Source organism: Hippocampus comes, unplaced genomic scaffold (assembly GCF_001891065.2).
Source record: "Hippocampus comes isolate QL1 unplaced genomic scaffold, H_comes_QL1_v1.1 scaffold158, whole genome shotgun sequence".
Taxonomy (NCBI): Eukaryota; Metazoa; Chordata; class Actinopteri; order Syngnathiformes; family Syngnathidae; genus Hippocampus; species Hippocampus comes.
In genome coordinates this window covers 3,582,899-3,597,600 of record NW_017805548.1, presented here as the reverse complement: position 1 = coordinate 3,597,600, position 14,702 = coordinate 3,582,899, and the positions used below count along the sequence as shown (strand labels likewise).

Below are 14,702 nucleotides of genomic sequence, written 5' to 3'. Positions count from 1 at the left end.
AATTGTTTGGGGACTATCCCCCACGTTCTAGTTGAGATGGTATAACCCAAGAGGCAAAATGACGCTTGCTACTGTTGTTGCGAGTTGCCATTCGTTCTACTAAACCATTAGTCAAACGCCATCATGTCTTCTGTCGTTATTACACAAACAAAAATCTCTTTACTGTTACTAGTGTTAGTGCCTCAATATGGCTACGCTCGTGAAAGCAATACAACTAACTCAAACGCGTCTTCGTTCAATGTTGTCAACTAATATCCGGATTAATTTTATGCAAATTTTCCTCACTTCTCCGGAGAGATTTTCATAAAAATGTGAAAAACCCGGAATTTCGGGAAAATCCGGATGACTTTCATCTCTGAATATCACATTTTTCACCCCAGAAATCCTATTCATTTCCAACGAGACGTTCATCAAAACAGATTAATTTAATTGCCCTGAAGAGTTCTATTTTTTCAGCTCATTCGATTCAACTTGGGAACTGATTTCAACTTTCTAAAATTTCATACAAAACAAATTTCACGTTTTTCACTGTAAATTTAGATTTTTTTCAGTCACAAAGCCCCCCATAAATCTATACATTCAACATTATTGAGCTGTGTTTTTACATTTATCGACCGATTCATACAATTGCAATTTCAAAATTCTCCAATAATTCATGCTATTGAGGGCTAATATTTTCTCATTCCAAATCTTCCATTTTTTTCTCAAAATACTGTTTCCACCAGAGATTCACTATTAATTCCCAGTGACATATTTATACAACAAATTAAAATTGTTCTATTTTAAAATTTGTATTATTCAGCACATTCAATTCACCTTGGGAACTATTTTTTAAATGCCCCAAATTCCCACTGAACAAAATGTTCACCATTGTATTCAAATTGTAAATAGCACTGCGACCTTATCCATATCTGTATTTATATTGCACTTAATTGAACAGTGTTTGTTTTCTTTTTCTTCTTTCTCCCCATTATCTTGCTGCTGTGGACTGTAAATTTCCCCATTGTGGGACAAATAAAGGATATCTTAAATCTTAATATTGTTATTTTATGTCACATTTCCTGGAAATCACTTTATTACAATTGCAACTGCTATAAAAGCACTCTGTAAATAAAAATGTATTGGACTGTATTAACATATGCACAAAAAAGTTTTTCAAATTTTTGTCCTCTAAATTCAAATTTGAACTGTTTAGCTTGTCTCGACTGACGGCAAAAATTCCCACTTACCAGAAACATGATAATACCCACCATGATAATACCCACAAAGAATTTAAATCTGACAATATTCCTTTTGTCCCATAATTTCTGCATTATTTTATCATTTCAAACTGTTCAACTTATCCCTACCAATACCAAAAATGTAATGCAGATTAAAAGGCTTTCACCGTATAATTTTAGTTTTTCTCTTGTAATTTTCTATTTTAGTGATTAAAATCATTGCAAATTTGAACTGCTCAGCTTCTTGTGTGTCAGCAGACCGAGTGGGGGAGCCATATTGGCCAAAACATTAGGTACACCCCAGATTCTCGCTCCCAGGCATTCGCAGTGGGGCGACCATCTTGGACAGGGACATTAGGTTCACCCAGAATTCTCGCACCGAGGTATCCCCAGTGGGCTGGTGATATCAGCCAAAATATTAGGTTCACTCACATTCTTGTGTGTAGGTGTCCTTAATGAGGGAGACAAAAAGGCAGTGGGGAGCCTTCTTGCTCCTCTTTTGCAGCTGAGTACACCTTAGTTTCGAGGCAGAAGTGAAGAATGGTGTGCTCAATGGTGTCCAAAAAGGATATGGAAGACATCTACATTACTGGTCTTCTGATAACAGGTATGCTGCTGTTTGGAGTTAGCAGTTTCCTGATCGACTGCAAAATTCAGCTGATGGGAGCAGCTTTATTGGATGAGAATGAGCTAACGGTCCTAATGGGGGTTCTGGGGCAGGTGATCTACACTCAGATTCATGCATTGACCGAACACAATCGCAAAGTGAATGTGGTTTTGGAGTCTCTTCGCAAAATGGAAAACAATGAGGAGGAGTGGGCATCTGGCCTTGAAACATTGGGAACTCGGCTAAATGACACCATTGAGAGTCACAAGATTTTCAAGGCTGAAATTGTTTACAGCTTGTTCCCAAAACAACTGTTATCTGGACTTTCCCCTGGATGAATAATACGCTCGGCTCTAGCATTCATATCAACCCCTTTATCTCTCCTTCCCGAGCTCTAGACTGATATGCCAAGAGGCGTGATGTCTCACAGTATATAAACTCTGTTTAATCAGTGACACGTTGTCAGTATGTCCAGTCTTCTACCAGTGTCAGCTCTCTTCAGTGTCTTCTGCATCCACTGAAAGACACATACCAATGTGTTGCCCACGCAGCACTGGGCTTTTCTGACCACTATTTAATCCACATAATCCCTTGATAGGAGCACATACTTGGTACCGGTTGTCAAGACTGTGAAGAGAAGGATCGATTAAGCAAAGCTGGGACTACAAGAATGCTTGGACTGCACTGACTGGGGCGTCTTGGAAACTTCAACTGGCAGCCTGGACAAATACACATACACTGTAACATCATGTGTGCTATTGTACCTTCAGAGTAGGTGAGGAACCAACATGTGCTGGGGGAGGATTGCCTTGCCAACCTTTAAGTCTGTATATATGCCCAACACGAGAGCACGGGACAAAGAGCAGTTTGCCACCACACTGCCATATCTACAATGACAGTACAATTTGAGTAGAAATGTGCAGTTTCTTTGCAAATTGAGCACTCATCAAACAGTGGCACTATCATACCTTGTATGATATTTCAAAATTTTCTCCTCCCCATATCTGCAATCCAGGGTCATATAGGCCCAGTTCAAAGAAGTAGTCACGCTCTATAGCAAAGAGACCCCCTGCCATGGCTGGAGACCTTTGAATTGAGACCCACAGAAAGAAAAAAAAATGAATATATGAATAACTTTGTAACAGTCCTCAAGCTTGTTAAACATTACCCAAATTTAACACACACACATACATATATATACACACATACATTACACACACACATATATATGTGTGTGTGTGTATACATACATACATACATACATACATACATACATACATACATACATACACCACACACACACAAACAAAACAACAAAAATAAATATCTGACCTAAAATAACATCAAAGTATTGTAAAAAGAAACAAGCAATAAATGTAATGTATGGTTGAAAAGATGTTCAGAATGGTAAAGGAAGTGAGGAACGGTGACTGGATGGAGTCACAGTGAGTAATGAGACAGACCCAACACCAACATCCATTTATGTACTGTTCTATTAAATCATGCCAGTATTTCTGTATATGCTCCAGTCGCCACAAGAAAAACACAATAGAAAAAGTGACAACAGTGTCCTCAATTTGTTAATGTATCATGATACAGTAAGATGCACTGACACGTGATGAATCAACATACTAAGTATCGACATACAATCCCCTCCAAAAGGATTCGAACAGCTAGGTCAATTTCTGAAGGCATTCGGGTTTCAGATAAAAAGATGAATTTGAGACAAAAGTTCTTCCAGGTTTTATTTCATGCATTTACATCTAGATGAGTTACACTTAGGACAGAGCACCTTTTGTTTCAAGGCACCCACTTTTCAAGTGAGCAAAAGTACTGGAATGGACATTATTCAATTAGCTTAAAGTGAACATTTAATATTTGTGTTATAACCATTACTTGCAATCACTGAATAGCCTATTAGCCATTGACTTCAGTTTCATTCTTCATTTGAAATGCTTTTTGAGGCCTTTACTGCAGCTTCGTTCAGTTCTTTGTTTCTGTAGGTTTCTGTCTTCAGCATCTTCTTGAAAAGGTGAAATGCTCTGTTGGATAAGGCCTGGTGACTGACTTACCAGTCTAAGAGCGTCCACTTTTAACCCCTGATGAGGTGTTGTGTACGGTGTACGTAAATGTTCCAGTACGGCTGTGACCCTTGTGAGGACAAGCGGATTAGAAAATGGATGGATATACCGTAGTTAAAGCAATGAGGCAGCAATCTGTCTGCTGAATATATTAAAGGTTTTCAAAAAATTGAATGTTGGACTTTGTAAAACGCTTTAGGCACAGAATGGTGTCGATAAAGTGCGATGCCGGTACCGTATTTTCCATTTACAATTTTGGTTAAATTTTATATATTGTCCGTGAAATACATATTCCCTCCCAGAAATATATTATAAAAGGAACAGACTTTGTCAATACATTATAATACAATGCATCATGTGCAAATACAGTCAAACCTCAGTTTTCGAATGTCTCTGTTCTCGACCAAATCGGTTTTCGACCAAAAATTGAGTTTTTTATGCCTTGGACTACGACCGAAAATCGGTTCTCGACCAAACTGAGCGCACTTGAATGCGCCACTTGACTCCTCTCGCCTTCCTTACACAAGGAAGTGACGCTTCCTCGTGTAGCGTTCCATTTGTGATCAATAATGATTTTTTTTTTTTTTTTTTTAAGGAGCGTGGTTTCGGTCTTCAAACAAATCGGTTTTCGAACAGCCTCTGGTTTATGGTTGAAAACCGAAGTATGACTGTATATAGAAAACAGGAGTATCACATAACTAATGTTTGCATTTTGTACACCATTGTTTCCCCTCAAATGCCGTCAAAACATCTATCCAACTTCTGATCATGAAAGGCATGAAGTTCCTCCTAATGGTGTATTTGGACCTCCTCATGTTGTTTCTCTTCTCGTCAGGCCTCTGTTCCCCCATGATGAACTCCATGATGTTCAAGATCCTTCTGGCAGACTTGGAAAGGGTGAAGACGATTCCTGCAGGAGTGACACATTGACAATCAATTGGGTATAGCTATTAACATGTGAATACGGAGTAATAGTGAGCTCAATCCAGGTTGCGTTTGATGATAGAAAATATATAAACTACAGCTGCAAGCAGCTATATAGGGCCCTCACAGCCCTGGCAATGTTAAGATGCTGGCACGTTGATACTGGCACATTGGAATTGCCATTTTTTGAATATTAAGTCGATCAGATTAAAAGCTATTTTTATGAAATAGAACCCCGATAAAAGGCCAAAAATGAGGCACAATTTGAAACAAAATAAAACAGAGTTTAAAAATTGGAGAGGCTTTTTTTTTAAATGAAATTCCACAATTAACTCATAAAATACTGGTGATTTTGACAGGCCTGATGTGGGTACAACGTTTCATGACTTTTCATCCTATCGCAAGTGTTTCACGAGGCCTCGATCAATTATTCCGGGATTGGTTTCTATATTTCCACTCTCGGGGGAATTGCAGTGCAATTTTGTTTTCCTCATTTATAAATTTAAAATATTTAATTTTTCACCAGGGCTGATGAGTGTGCAGAGTTTGATAAGTTTATGGGCATGCTTAGGTTCCCAAAAATGCAATTCGTTTTTGTGAAATATAATAACATAAATATTAAGTTTGAACAAAAAAAGAGACCTGACAGCTGTCACTACTTGGGCCCTAACAATAATACTGATCATATCAACACCAATAACAATAAATAATAACAGAGACCCTGATGTGGTCGCTGCTTGGGTGCTAATAATAGATATGGGCGACATAAATGTAGCCATAGATTTTGTTTAAGGACTGTTTACCTTGTCTTTACTAATTTTATCCAGGTCACTGACATTCCCAACCATAGGTACTATATGAATAAAAAAATAATCTCACCATAGTCATTGAGGGACCCCCCAGAAAGAATTCCACAAGACTAGTGGCTAAATAGATGGCCTGTTAGTCGTACTGTCAGGTGCCCACAGTATTTTGACCACCTCTTCGTAGTGCCTGAGCCTCTTTTGGGCATTTGTATTTCCTAAAAGAAGACAATTGCAAAATTTAAATGATAACATTTTCAAAATTATTTTCCTATTGAATTCCAGGGGTAGACCAATGAACTGGAACATGAACAACAGCAAAAAACAAAACCACAAATGACTGAAAGCAACAACTCAAGAGAAGACATGAGGGTAAACCTTAAATGTAACACTCCCACATTTTCTCATTACTTTTGCCTATTGTGTTTCTAGACTAGTGTGACAACAGCCAACGGACGTTACTAATACAGTATAGCGAGCATTTGAAAACAACTTAAAATACATCAGATTTTAAGTATAGAATATGTAATAAAATCTAGAGTATCATTAGTAATAAAGTAAATGTGTCACAACATTCAGAAGTTTGTGTTGCCACTTTGCCCCAACGGCATTTAAGCCAGATCTATAGCGAGCATTTAATCCCACTTTAAACAATGTAACCCAGGATATTGAATAAAATTCCACGTGTCATTGGTATGAAAACCAATTTGTCACTTGCGTTGTTGTTGCCATTTGGGTCCAGAAATCACCATTTACCAGCAACTCAGATCACGTAACTGTATCAAAGTATAGAAGATCTACTCAAATCATGTGTCATCACGATGAAAATCAATCAATTTTACTTACATGTATGTGTTTCCCTGTTCTTTATGGTCATGATGTTGTTGTGTGGGTAGCCACTGAGGATGTTTTTAACCAACTTGGTTGACCACAAATATAGGAGAGCCACCCTCAGAGACCCTTGACTGCGTCCTCCTGGGAAGGCATGTCGGTGGAATTGAGATGCATCTGAATATGGTGGTTTTTGAAGCTGTGACTCCCGCACCATTGCATTCTTTGTGGATCTCTGACAGAATATTGAAGCTTCTCGGTTGATAATCTGCTGAAGCCCACGATCATCTATCTTCCAGGTGTATCTTCTCTTGCAACATTTTGCCCTTCAACCAGACTTTCCAATGATATGCTTGTACACAGCAGTCCGTGAACAGGCATCCTCCTGAGAAAAGAACTTCTGTGGCAAACCCATCCTATGAAGTGTATCAGTGATTGTCTTCTGGACAGTTGTCAAGTCTATAGTCTTCCCCATTTTGAACCGAACTGACACACTTGAACCACACTGGAGCAATTTAATGACACCTGGGTAAACTTGTGCAGATGCTTTGAGTTTAGTAAACGATTAATGTGCGACCTTCCGTTTAATACATTCAGGCCTTGCAAAATTTGGGCTGATTTCTCCAAAGTTTTCTAACTTTTTGAATTCCTGTTTTTGTGGGTCTTATGAGCTGGGAGCTCAAATTATGTAAATATAAACTAATTCATACTTAAAATAATTTAAATTGTGGTCCTTATAAATCTAAATTATATAGGTGTGTGTGTGTGTGTGTGTGTGTGTGTGTGTGTGTGAGACAGACACGCACGCACGCACGCACATATACATCCATCCATTTTCTGATGCGCTTATCCTCACAAGGGTCGCGGGGCGTTCTGGAGCCTATCCCAGCTGTCTTGGGGCCGTAGGCGGGTACACCTTAAACTGGTTGCCAGCCAACTGCGGGGCACACATAGATAAACAACCATTCGTGCTCACACTCACACCTCAGGAAAATTTAGAGCAGGGGTGTCCAAACTCGGTCCTCAAGGGCCGTTGTTCTGCCTGTTTTCCAGCTCTCCCAGCTGGAAAACAGGCAAAAGCAAAACACCGGATTCAAACAATCAGAATCACTCTAATGCTGCTTCAGAACTGGCTGATCATCTTGATCAGGTGTATTGCAGCCAGTAGAGCTGGAAAACAGGCAGGACAGTGGCCCTCCAGTCCCTGAGCTGGACATGCCTGATTTAAAGTGTTCCATTCACCTGCCATGCATGCTTATGGAATGTGGGAGGCAACCCGAGTACCCGGAGAAAACCCATGCAGGCACAGACGGGGAGAACATGCAAACTCTACACAGGAAGACCAGAATCGAACCCCGCACCTCTGCACTGTGAGGCCAACACAGTAGTCCACCGAGCCGCCCCACACACACACACACACACGCACGCACGCACACACGCACGCGCGCGCACACACACACACACACGTAAAATTAGTGTAGGTTAGTTTTTCGAAGTGCTACCCTGGTTGCACAATAGTGTTTCCTACAGCTATTTTTCCTGGACAAGACACTCCAAGTTTGTTGCCAACACCCTTTGTTTACCTTCTCTGTTTGTATTGTTATTATTCGATTCTAAAAAACAATTTGTGTTTGCTAAAAAAAAAAAAGGCCTGTAAAATTCAAACATTCTTGGCATTTTGCTACTTTTCTTCATGTTATATTAATGTTTGTTTGTTTTTTTCAGATACACAGTGAAATTATTCAGGAGGTATTGGTTTTCAGTACCTATATGGCTCAGTATGAGTTTTTCTTAGTTTTTTTTCCCTGTCGTTCAGAGGAACTCTCTTCCACAGCATGCTCCAGTCCCAGGCTCCTCTTGCAAAGCCGTCTGCATCTCCACCACCCTGGGTCTCAATGGTGAACATCTCTCCATGGATGGTGTCGATCAAAGGAACAGTACACACCGTTCTTTTAGAATGGGAGTGAAATCACAAGAATCAGCATTCATTCAAGACACAGCGGGGAAAGGGGTTGGTGACCAATACAAACAGACAAGAGTGGAAAATGGGATAGGGTTTGTCAAGAGAAGAGGATGAGACAATAAAGGTGGAATAAAAGAATGGGAGATGGAGACACAAAGAGACAACAATGAACATTAGTTAGCAGCATGCCATCTGCAATGCGTGTACCTATAGGGCTCAGAAGTATGTTTTCTTTGCGCTTTCTCTCTCTGGTTTAATGGTAGTCTCTTCCAGAGCAGGCTCCAGTCCCATGCTCCTCGAGCCAGACCGTCCTCATCTCCACCATGTTGGGGTTCCATACTATACTCATAACCGTCTATATAGTCTATGAGTGGTACTGTACATACCGTCCTAAATACACAAAACAACCCTCTGTCGGCATGTTTGATAGCTGAATATACAGTATACAGTTGAAATCACAAGTTTACATATACTATATAAAATAACCCCCCCCCCTTCAATGTCCTGCATCAAATTCGGACCAAAGTGTTCCTGTTAAGATAATTCTTTCAATTTGCACATGAAGACGAAAGAAACTAGTTCCCAGCACCTTCCCGTCTTGCCAGGGATGTAGATCAAAGAAAAAAAATGTCTAAGAGTCTTCATTTTGTGGAGAAAGACCACAGGGCTGCAACACGCGCTTTGAACTGTGTGCCAATGTGCTTGCTGCTTGCACTGTGACAAGCCACCAAATAGGATTCGCTGAGTGTCATGTGCCACACCTTTCTCTTGACGTAGTTCTGCTTGCATGTGAGGGAAGTTGCACAAGTTACCAAGCCGCAGCCGGTTGGACATCAGCTTTAGCTTGCTTTTAAATATGGTCACTGAACTCATCATGTTGACTACATCTTTACCCTTACCCTGCAGCTCTAAATTCAATTCATTGAACTGGCCAGTGACATCAGTAAGGAAAAATAAATCTAAAAGCCACTGTTTTGTCCCGCTAACAAATCCCATGAAAGCATTAAAAATATCCTCACCCCCTGGTGTGTACTTTTAATGGCAAATTGGTGAGTGGCTCTTAATTGGTACTTCATTGGTGGAAAATGGTAGTTCTTTGATCATTTCCTCTCAGCCAGGGGTGGCCAACCAGTCAGAGACAAAGAGCCATTTTTTTTACTGTGTTACTGCAAAGAGCCACATACACATGGGTATTCCATCCTCCCTCTCTATCTCGCTCGCGCACGCACGCACGCACGCACGCACGCACGCACGCACGCGCGCGCACACACACACACACACACACACACACACACACACACACACACACACACACACACACACACACACACACACACACACACCATTTCCTCCTCCCACCCTTTGCGGCCGACTTGGGACCAGTCCGCTGGCTCCCGGTCTGGCACCCCTGCCTTGACATCAGAGGTAATTCGCTGACTAGCTTAGCATTTAGCGCCGTTGTTTACGCATTAGTGGGGTTTTTTTCCCCAACACACCTCGCGGTCGCCTTGGGATTAGTCCGCGGTCGACCTGGGTCGACTGGTTGGGCACCCCTGCTTTAGGGACTCCGGGCGGATCTCATTCACCTCGGGGCTTTGCCAGGAAGGAGCTACCTCAGAGACTCCAGGCTCTGCTTCCGCAATAGAAGATATTGATGAGGTCTTTTAAGTAGAGTACAGTAATCCCTTGCCATTTAGTGCTACATGCTTTGCGGCATTTTGTGGGTTTTCCAAAATATTGTCATTTAAAAAAATAAAAAATAAAAAAATTATCAATAAAATAAAAATTTAAAAATACAGCCATATCGGCATCCATATTGGGAAAGGACGCATTGTTACGCGGTGATGTGCGAGAGTGAAGGTTTCCCTGCATGCCGAACAAAGAGCTGAGGTGACTCAGAGGCTTTGTACATGCCCACTCAAACAAGGCACATGATTGACCAATGAGAGCACAAGTGGATTTATGTCATGAGTGGTTGTGCATCATTGCAGCCTCACCCAGCACCTCCCCTGGTGTCTCGTCATGCTGTTGACCGTCTCGCATACTGTATCTTTCTTAGTGTTGTGTTCGCGATACCTATTCCAATACAGATGCCTTGACCGGGACAGGTCGGGTTGAGGCTTATTTTGAAAATTTCTCAATTCGGTCAGGTTTTTTCGACACGTCACAATGAAGCAGTGGCAGCTCAGACAAAGACTGACGTGACAGCCCAAACTGTTAGCTAGGTAAGAAATGTTTTCTTCAGTAAAAAAAGACCATTGTCTAATAAAAATGAAAGCTTAAACCTGTTTGAACTAATAAAAAGACAACATGAACGTCATAGCGCTACCCATCACCATGTTTTTCTCCAATTTAAAAACCTCAGCTTCACCGTCAGCGCCTCGAGCAGAAGAGTTTCCGAGTGAACCTAAAGTCTGTACGAGTGAAGTAAGAGCCGTCTTCTATGCCACCAACACAAGCCTCTTCGTCTTTCTCAGAAGGCGATGATGAATGTTAATTACAGTAGAAGGTTTTGTAATAGAAGATTTAACAAAATATGTCTACTCTTGTAATCTTTGTCTCAAATACGTCAAGTATCAATACTGTTTGCATGTTTGAAACATGCTGGTACCCATATAAACACAGAAAAATTCCTGGGGTGATGGGGGCAAACCCTACCCTGTGGTTTTCACCTTTTGCAGGGGGTTTCTGGTGGGATTATTGTATTCTTCCCACCGACTCACAATTTCCTGACTCAAGGTCAGCAGCACCCCATCTTCAATGTACACAGTGTTAATGGTGCACTGCTTCCTCCTTGTGAGACTCCAGATGGTGGACCAGAATTTCCTCAAAGAAGTCCATGGACTCACCGAACTCCTCCCCCGCTCCAGTTTTTGACACATTGACCACTATGGGTACATTCCAGCTGGTATCAGTCAACTGCCTCCGGAATCACACAGGCCAAAAAGGCCAGATAGGACTTTTTCTTCAGCTTGACGGCATCCCTTACCACCGGTGTCCTCTAGTGGATTCAGAGATTACCGCAACAACAGGCACGACCACCTTTTTTTTTTCTTTTAAGGGGCTTCTGTTGTGTAATGTATGTGATAATACGAGTAGATCATACTATTATATGGCTTCACAGTCATCATGGCATAAGGTCACAGTCTCTTTGTACTAATCCTGTCGCATTCTGTTTCCAAATGTGTGGATCACCTCCACAGTCTCACTAGTCCACCTCTTTGATGTTTACAGATCTTCAGCCTCTGTAAACTTGTAACAAAATGATCTTCAACCTCTGTCTGTATGTGATTAGGTGATCTAAAAGGCAAAGACTGAAGTGGGGCAGAGCACAGTAGGCTCCATTAACCTTATTGTAGAAGTGATGTAACGTGTTATCCTCTCTCTAAGGGCATGAAATAAACTGTCTCTACTTAAGTATCTCATGGCTTAGATTCCCCTTGTTAAAGTTGCCAAGTGCAATTACCAGGGAGTCCAGAGAAGTCTGCTCCACATCCAAAATTTACTCTCCAAGTGTGAGCTGAACCTCATGTGCATCCGCGTCAGGTGGGCCATGGACAGTGGCCACATTGAATGATGTAAAATCATGCGTACTTTTTTGCATCCTATTGTCCTTGCAATATGTTCATGACTTTTCCAGAAATGTGTTAAAAAGAGAGAAAGAGAGAGAGAGAGAGAGAGAGAGAGAGAGAGAGAGAGAGAGAGAGAGAGAGGGAGAGAGAGAGAGAGAGAGACAGAGGCAATATAAATCCCTACAATGTAATTTAAAGAGGTTCATTGACTTTTTTTTAACCACCGTATCACTGTTACCTGTCCTCTGAAATTGGAGCAACCAACGGAGCATACCAGTTGATTCCAACCTCACAGTGAGCATCCAAGTATATTAGCACCTAAAAAAACACAAAAACTTAAGTATTTTTATTTATTCATAATGTGAAACCAGAAATTAATTAACTGTCTTTATTCTAGATTGTCAGATCTGTTGGTATAGCAATACTCCCAAGAAATACCTGTCCCTTTGTGGCCTTCTTGGCTCCAATACTTCGTGCCTGGATGAGACCCTCTCTCTTTTCATTTCTGTAAAGTTTCACCAGACCATTCCACTGCTTGATGTAAATCTCCAAACGTTCCTTCAAGTGGACTTCAAAAAGAGAGAGTTTCATCATCATTCTTCCGTAAAAAACAAAACAAAAACAAAAACAAAAAAAAAACAAAAACAAAAAAAATCAAAAACAGATCAAGAGTGAGAAAATCTTACGGCCTTTGTGAGGTCAGATTTCATACACATGCAGACTTTTTTCAAAATATATCTTTTTTAAATGCAAAAGCAACTGTATATCATATGACTTGACAGAGCAAGTAAACTGGAATCTGTATATTTAACATTTTTACACTTGTGATAAATGAGTTTTAGAAGTGCCTTGCATTACCAGCAAATCCAACAGTCATGATATCTATGCCTCCTTTTTCGTGTATACTGGATCAGGATAAACTTATACAGAAACAGATCAACTTTGTCTCCACTGCAAAATAAGACATCAATGACCAGCATATACTCTTCCATAATACCTGAACAGTCATACCTCGGTTTTCGACCATAATCCATTCCAGAAGGCTGTTCGAAAACCGATTTGTTCAAAAACCGAAACCACGTTCTTTAAAAAAAAAAAAAAAATCTTTATTGAACACGTGTGCTCACAATGGAACGCGACACGAGGAAGTGACGCTTCCTCGTGTAAGGAAGGCGAGAGGAGTCAAGTGGCGCATTCAAGCTGCGCTCAGTTTGGTCGAGAACCGATTTTCGGTCATAATCTGAGGCACAAAAAAAACCTCAAAATCTTTGGTCGAAAACGGATTTGGTCGAGAACAGAGACGTTCGAAAACCGAGGTTTGACTGTACTACATTATTATTTATTAAAATATACATATTATGGTATGAATATTATTACCTTGAAATCCTGTGAATAAGACACACCAAGTTATAATAATCGTCAGGCGCCGACAGGTATGGCAGCCTCGGTTACACGCTCCCTAGTATTATCCCTGTTTTTGTCATTTTCGTTTTTGGCGACCCTGAGCGGCTTATACTTACACGAGGGAAAAGTTGCTTAGCATTGGGGAGTCTACGCTCGGACTTTTTTCACCAGCAAACGAAAATTCACAAGGTTTTTCGGAGCTAATCGCGAGTGGAGCGGCTGCGCTGTACGGAGCATGGAAACGCCGTCGGAGGAGGGGGAAGCGAGCCAGCGTGCTAGTCAAGCTCCGGCAGCGTGGATTTCGAACCCCACTCCCATCGATCCATTTTGCTAATCTATGATCTCTGCCAAACAAGATGGATGAACTTCTTCTCCTCACAAAGACCAACAAAACCTTTGCACGTTCTGCTGCGCTCTGCTTCACTGAAACCTGGCTCAGTGACCGCCACCCGGATTCGGCTCTACGTCTACCCGGCTTCCACCTACTCCGAGCCGACCGCAACACGGAGCGATCAGGGAAATCGAAAGGTGGTGGGATTTGCTTCTATATCAACGAAGAATGGTGCACTGATGTCACGAAGCTCGACGCACACTGCAGCCCGGACCTGGAGTCGCCGTCTTTAAACTGCAAGCCATTCTACTCGCCACGTGAATTCACCTCCTTTTAACTAGTTGGTTTTTACATTGCGCCACAAGCTAATGCTAACACTGCGATACAAACACTAGCTGAACAAGTAAACAAACTCGAACTAAAATACCCAGAGTCACTCCTGATCATTTTGGGCAATTTTAATAGAGCACATCTTAACCATGAACTTCCCAGATATAAGCAGCACATTGACTGTTTCACCAGAGAAGGCAACATTCTAGACCACTGCTATACAACAATCAAAAATTCATGCCGATCGATCGCCCGCGCAGCATTGGGTCTTTCTGACCACAATTTAATACACTTAATACCTACATACAGACAGAAACTCAAATGTGTTAAACCGGTTGTTAAGACTGTGAAAAAATGGACAGATGAAGCAAAGCTCGCTCTACAAGAATGCTTAGACTGCACTGATTGGGGCGTCTTTGAAATTTCAACGGGCACACTGGATGAATACACAGACACCGTAACATCATACATCAGTTTCTGTGAGGACATGTGTGCACCAACGAAGTCCTTCCGCTCCTTCAACAATAACAAGCCATGGTTCACTCCCAAACTCAGGCAACTCAGGAAAGAGAAAGAGGCCGCATTTAGAAGTGGAGATCGGGCACTGTACAAACACGCCCGAAACCAATTGACAAA

At 41.3% G+C, this 14,702-nt stretch overlaps 1 protein-coding gene and 1 long non-coding RNA gene across 3 annotated transcripts in view; one reads left to right on the top strand and one right to left on the bottom strand.

The window, feature by feature from the left end:
- Positions 1-14,702, bottom strand: part of galnt7 (UDP-N-acetyl-alpha-D-galactosamine: polypeptide N-acetylgalactosaminyltransferase 7) — a 64,527-nt gene that overhangs the window by 24,142 nt on the left and 25,683 nt on the right. The window contains exons 5-10 of one of the 2 annotated variants that reach the window (XM_019879756.1): positions 12,440-12,570; positions 12,240-12,319; positions 8,637-8,819; positions 8,233-8,415; positions 2,796-2,913; positions 2,592-2,714 (exon numbers count right to left, since the gene is read on the bottom strand). In XM_019879756.1, coding sequence (XP_019735315.1) covers positions 2,592-2,714; positions 2,796-2,913; positions 8,233-8,415; positions 8,637-8,819; positions 12,240-12,319; positions 12,440-12,570 — 818 coding nt within the window. The remainder of the gene's footprint in view (positions 1-2,591; positions 2,715-2,795; positions 2,914-8,232; positions 8,416-8,636; positions 8,820-12,239; positions 12,320-12,439; positions 12,571-14,702) is intronic. The other variant, XM_019879757.1, reaches the window with a different exon arrangement.
- Positions 13,890-14,702, top strand: part of LOC109521728 (uncharacterized) — a 1,557-nt gene continuing 744 nt past the window's right edge. The window contains exon 1 of the long non-coding RNA XR_002169420.1: positions 13,890-14,053. This is a non-coding gene — a long non-coding RNA (uncharacterized LOC109521728). The remainder of the gene's footprint in view (positions 14,054-14,702) is intronic.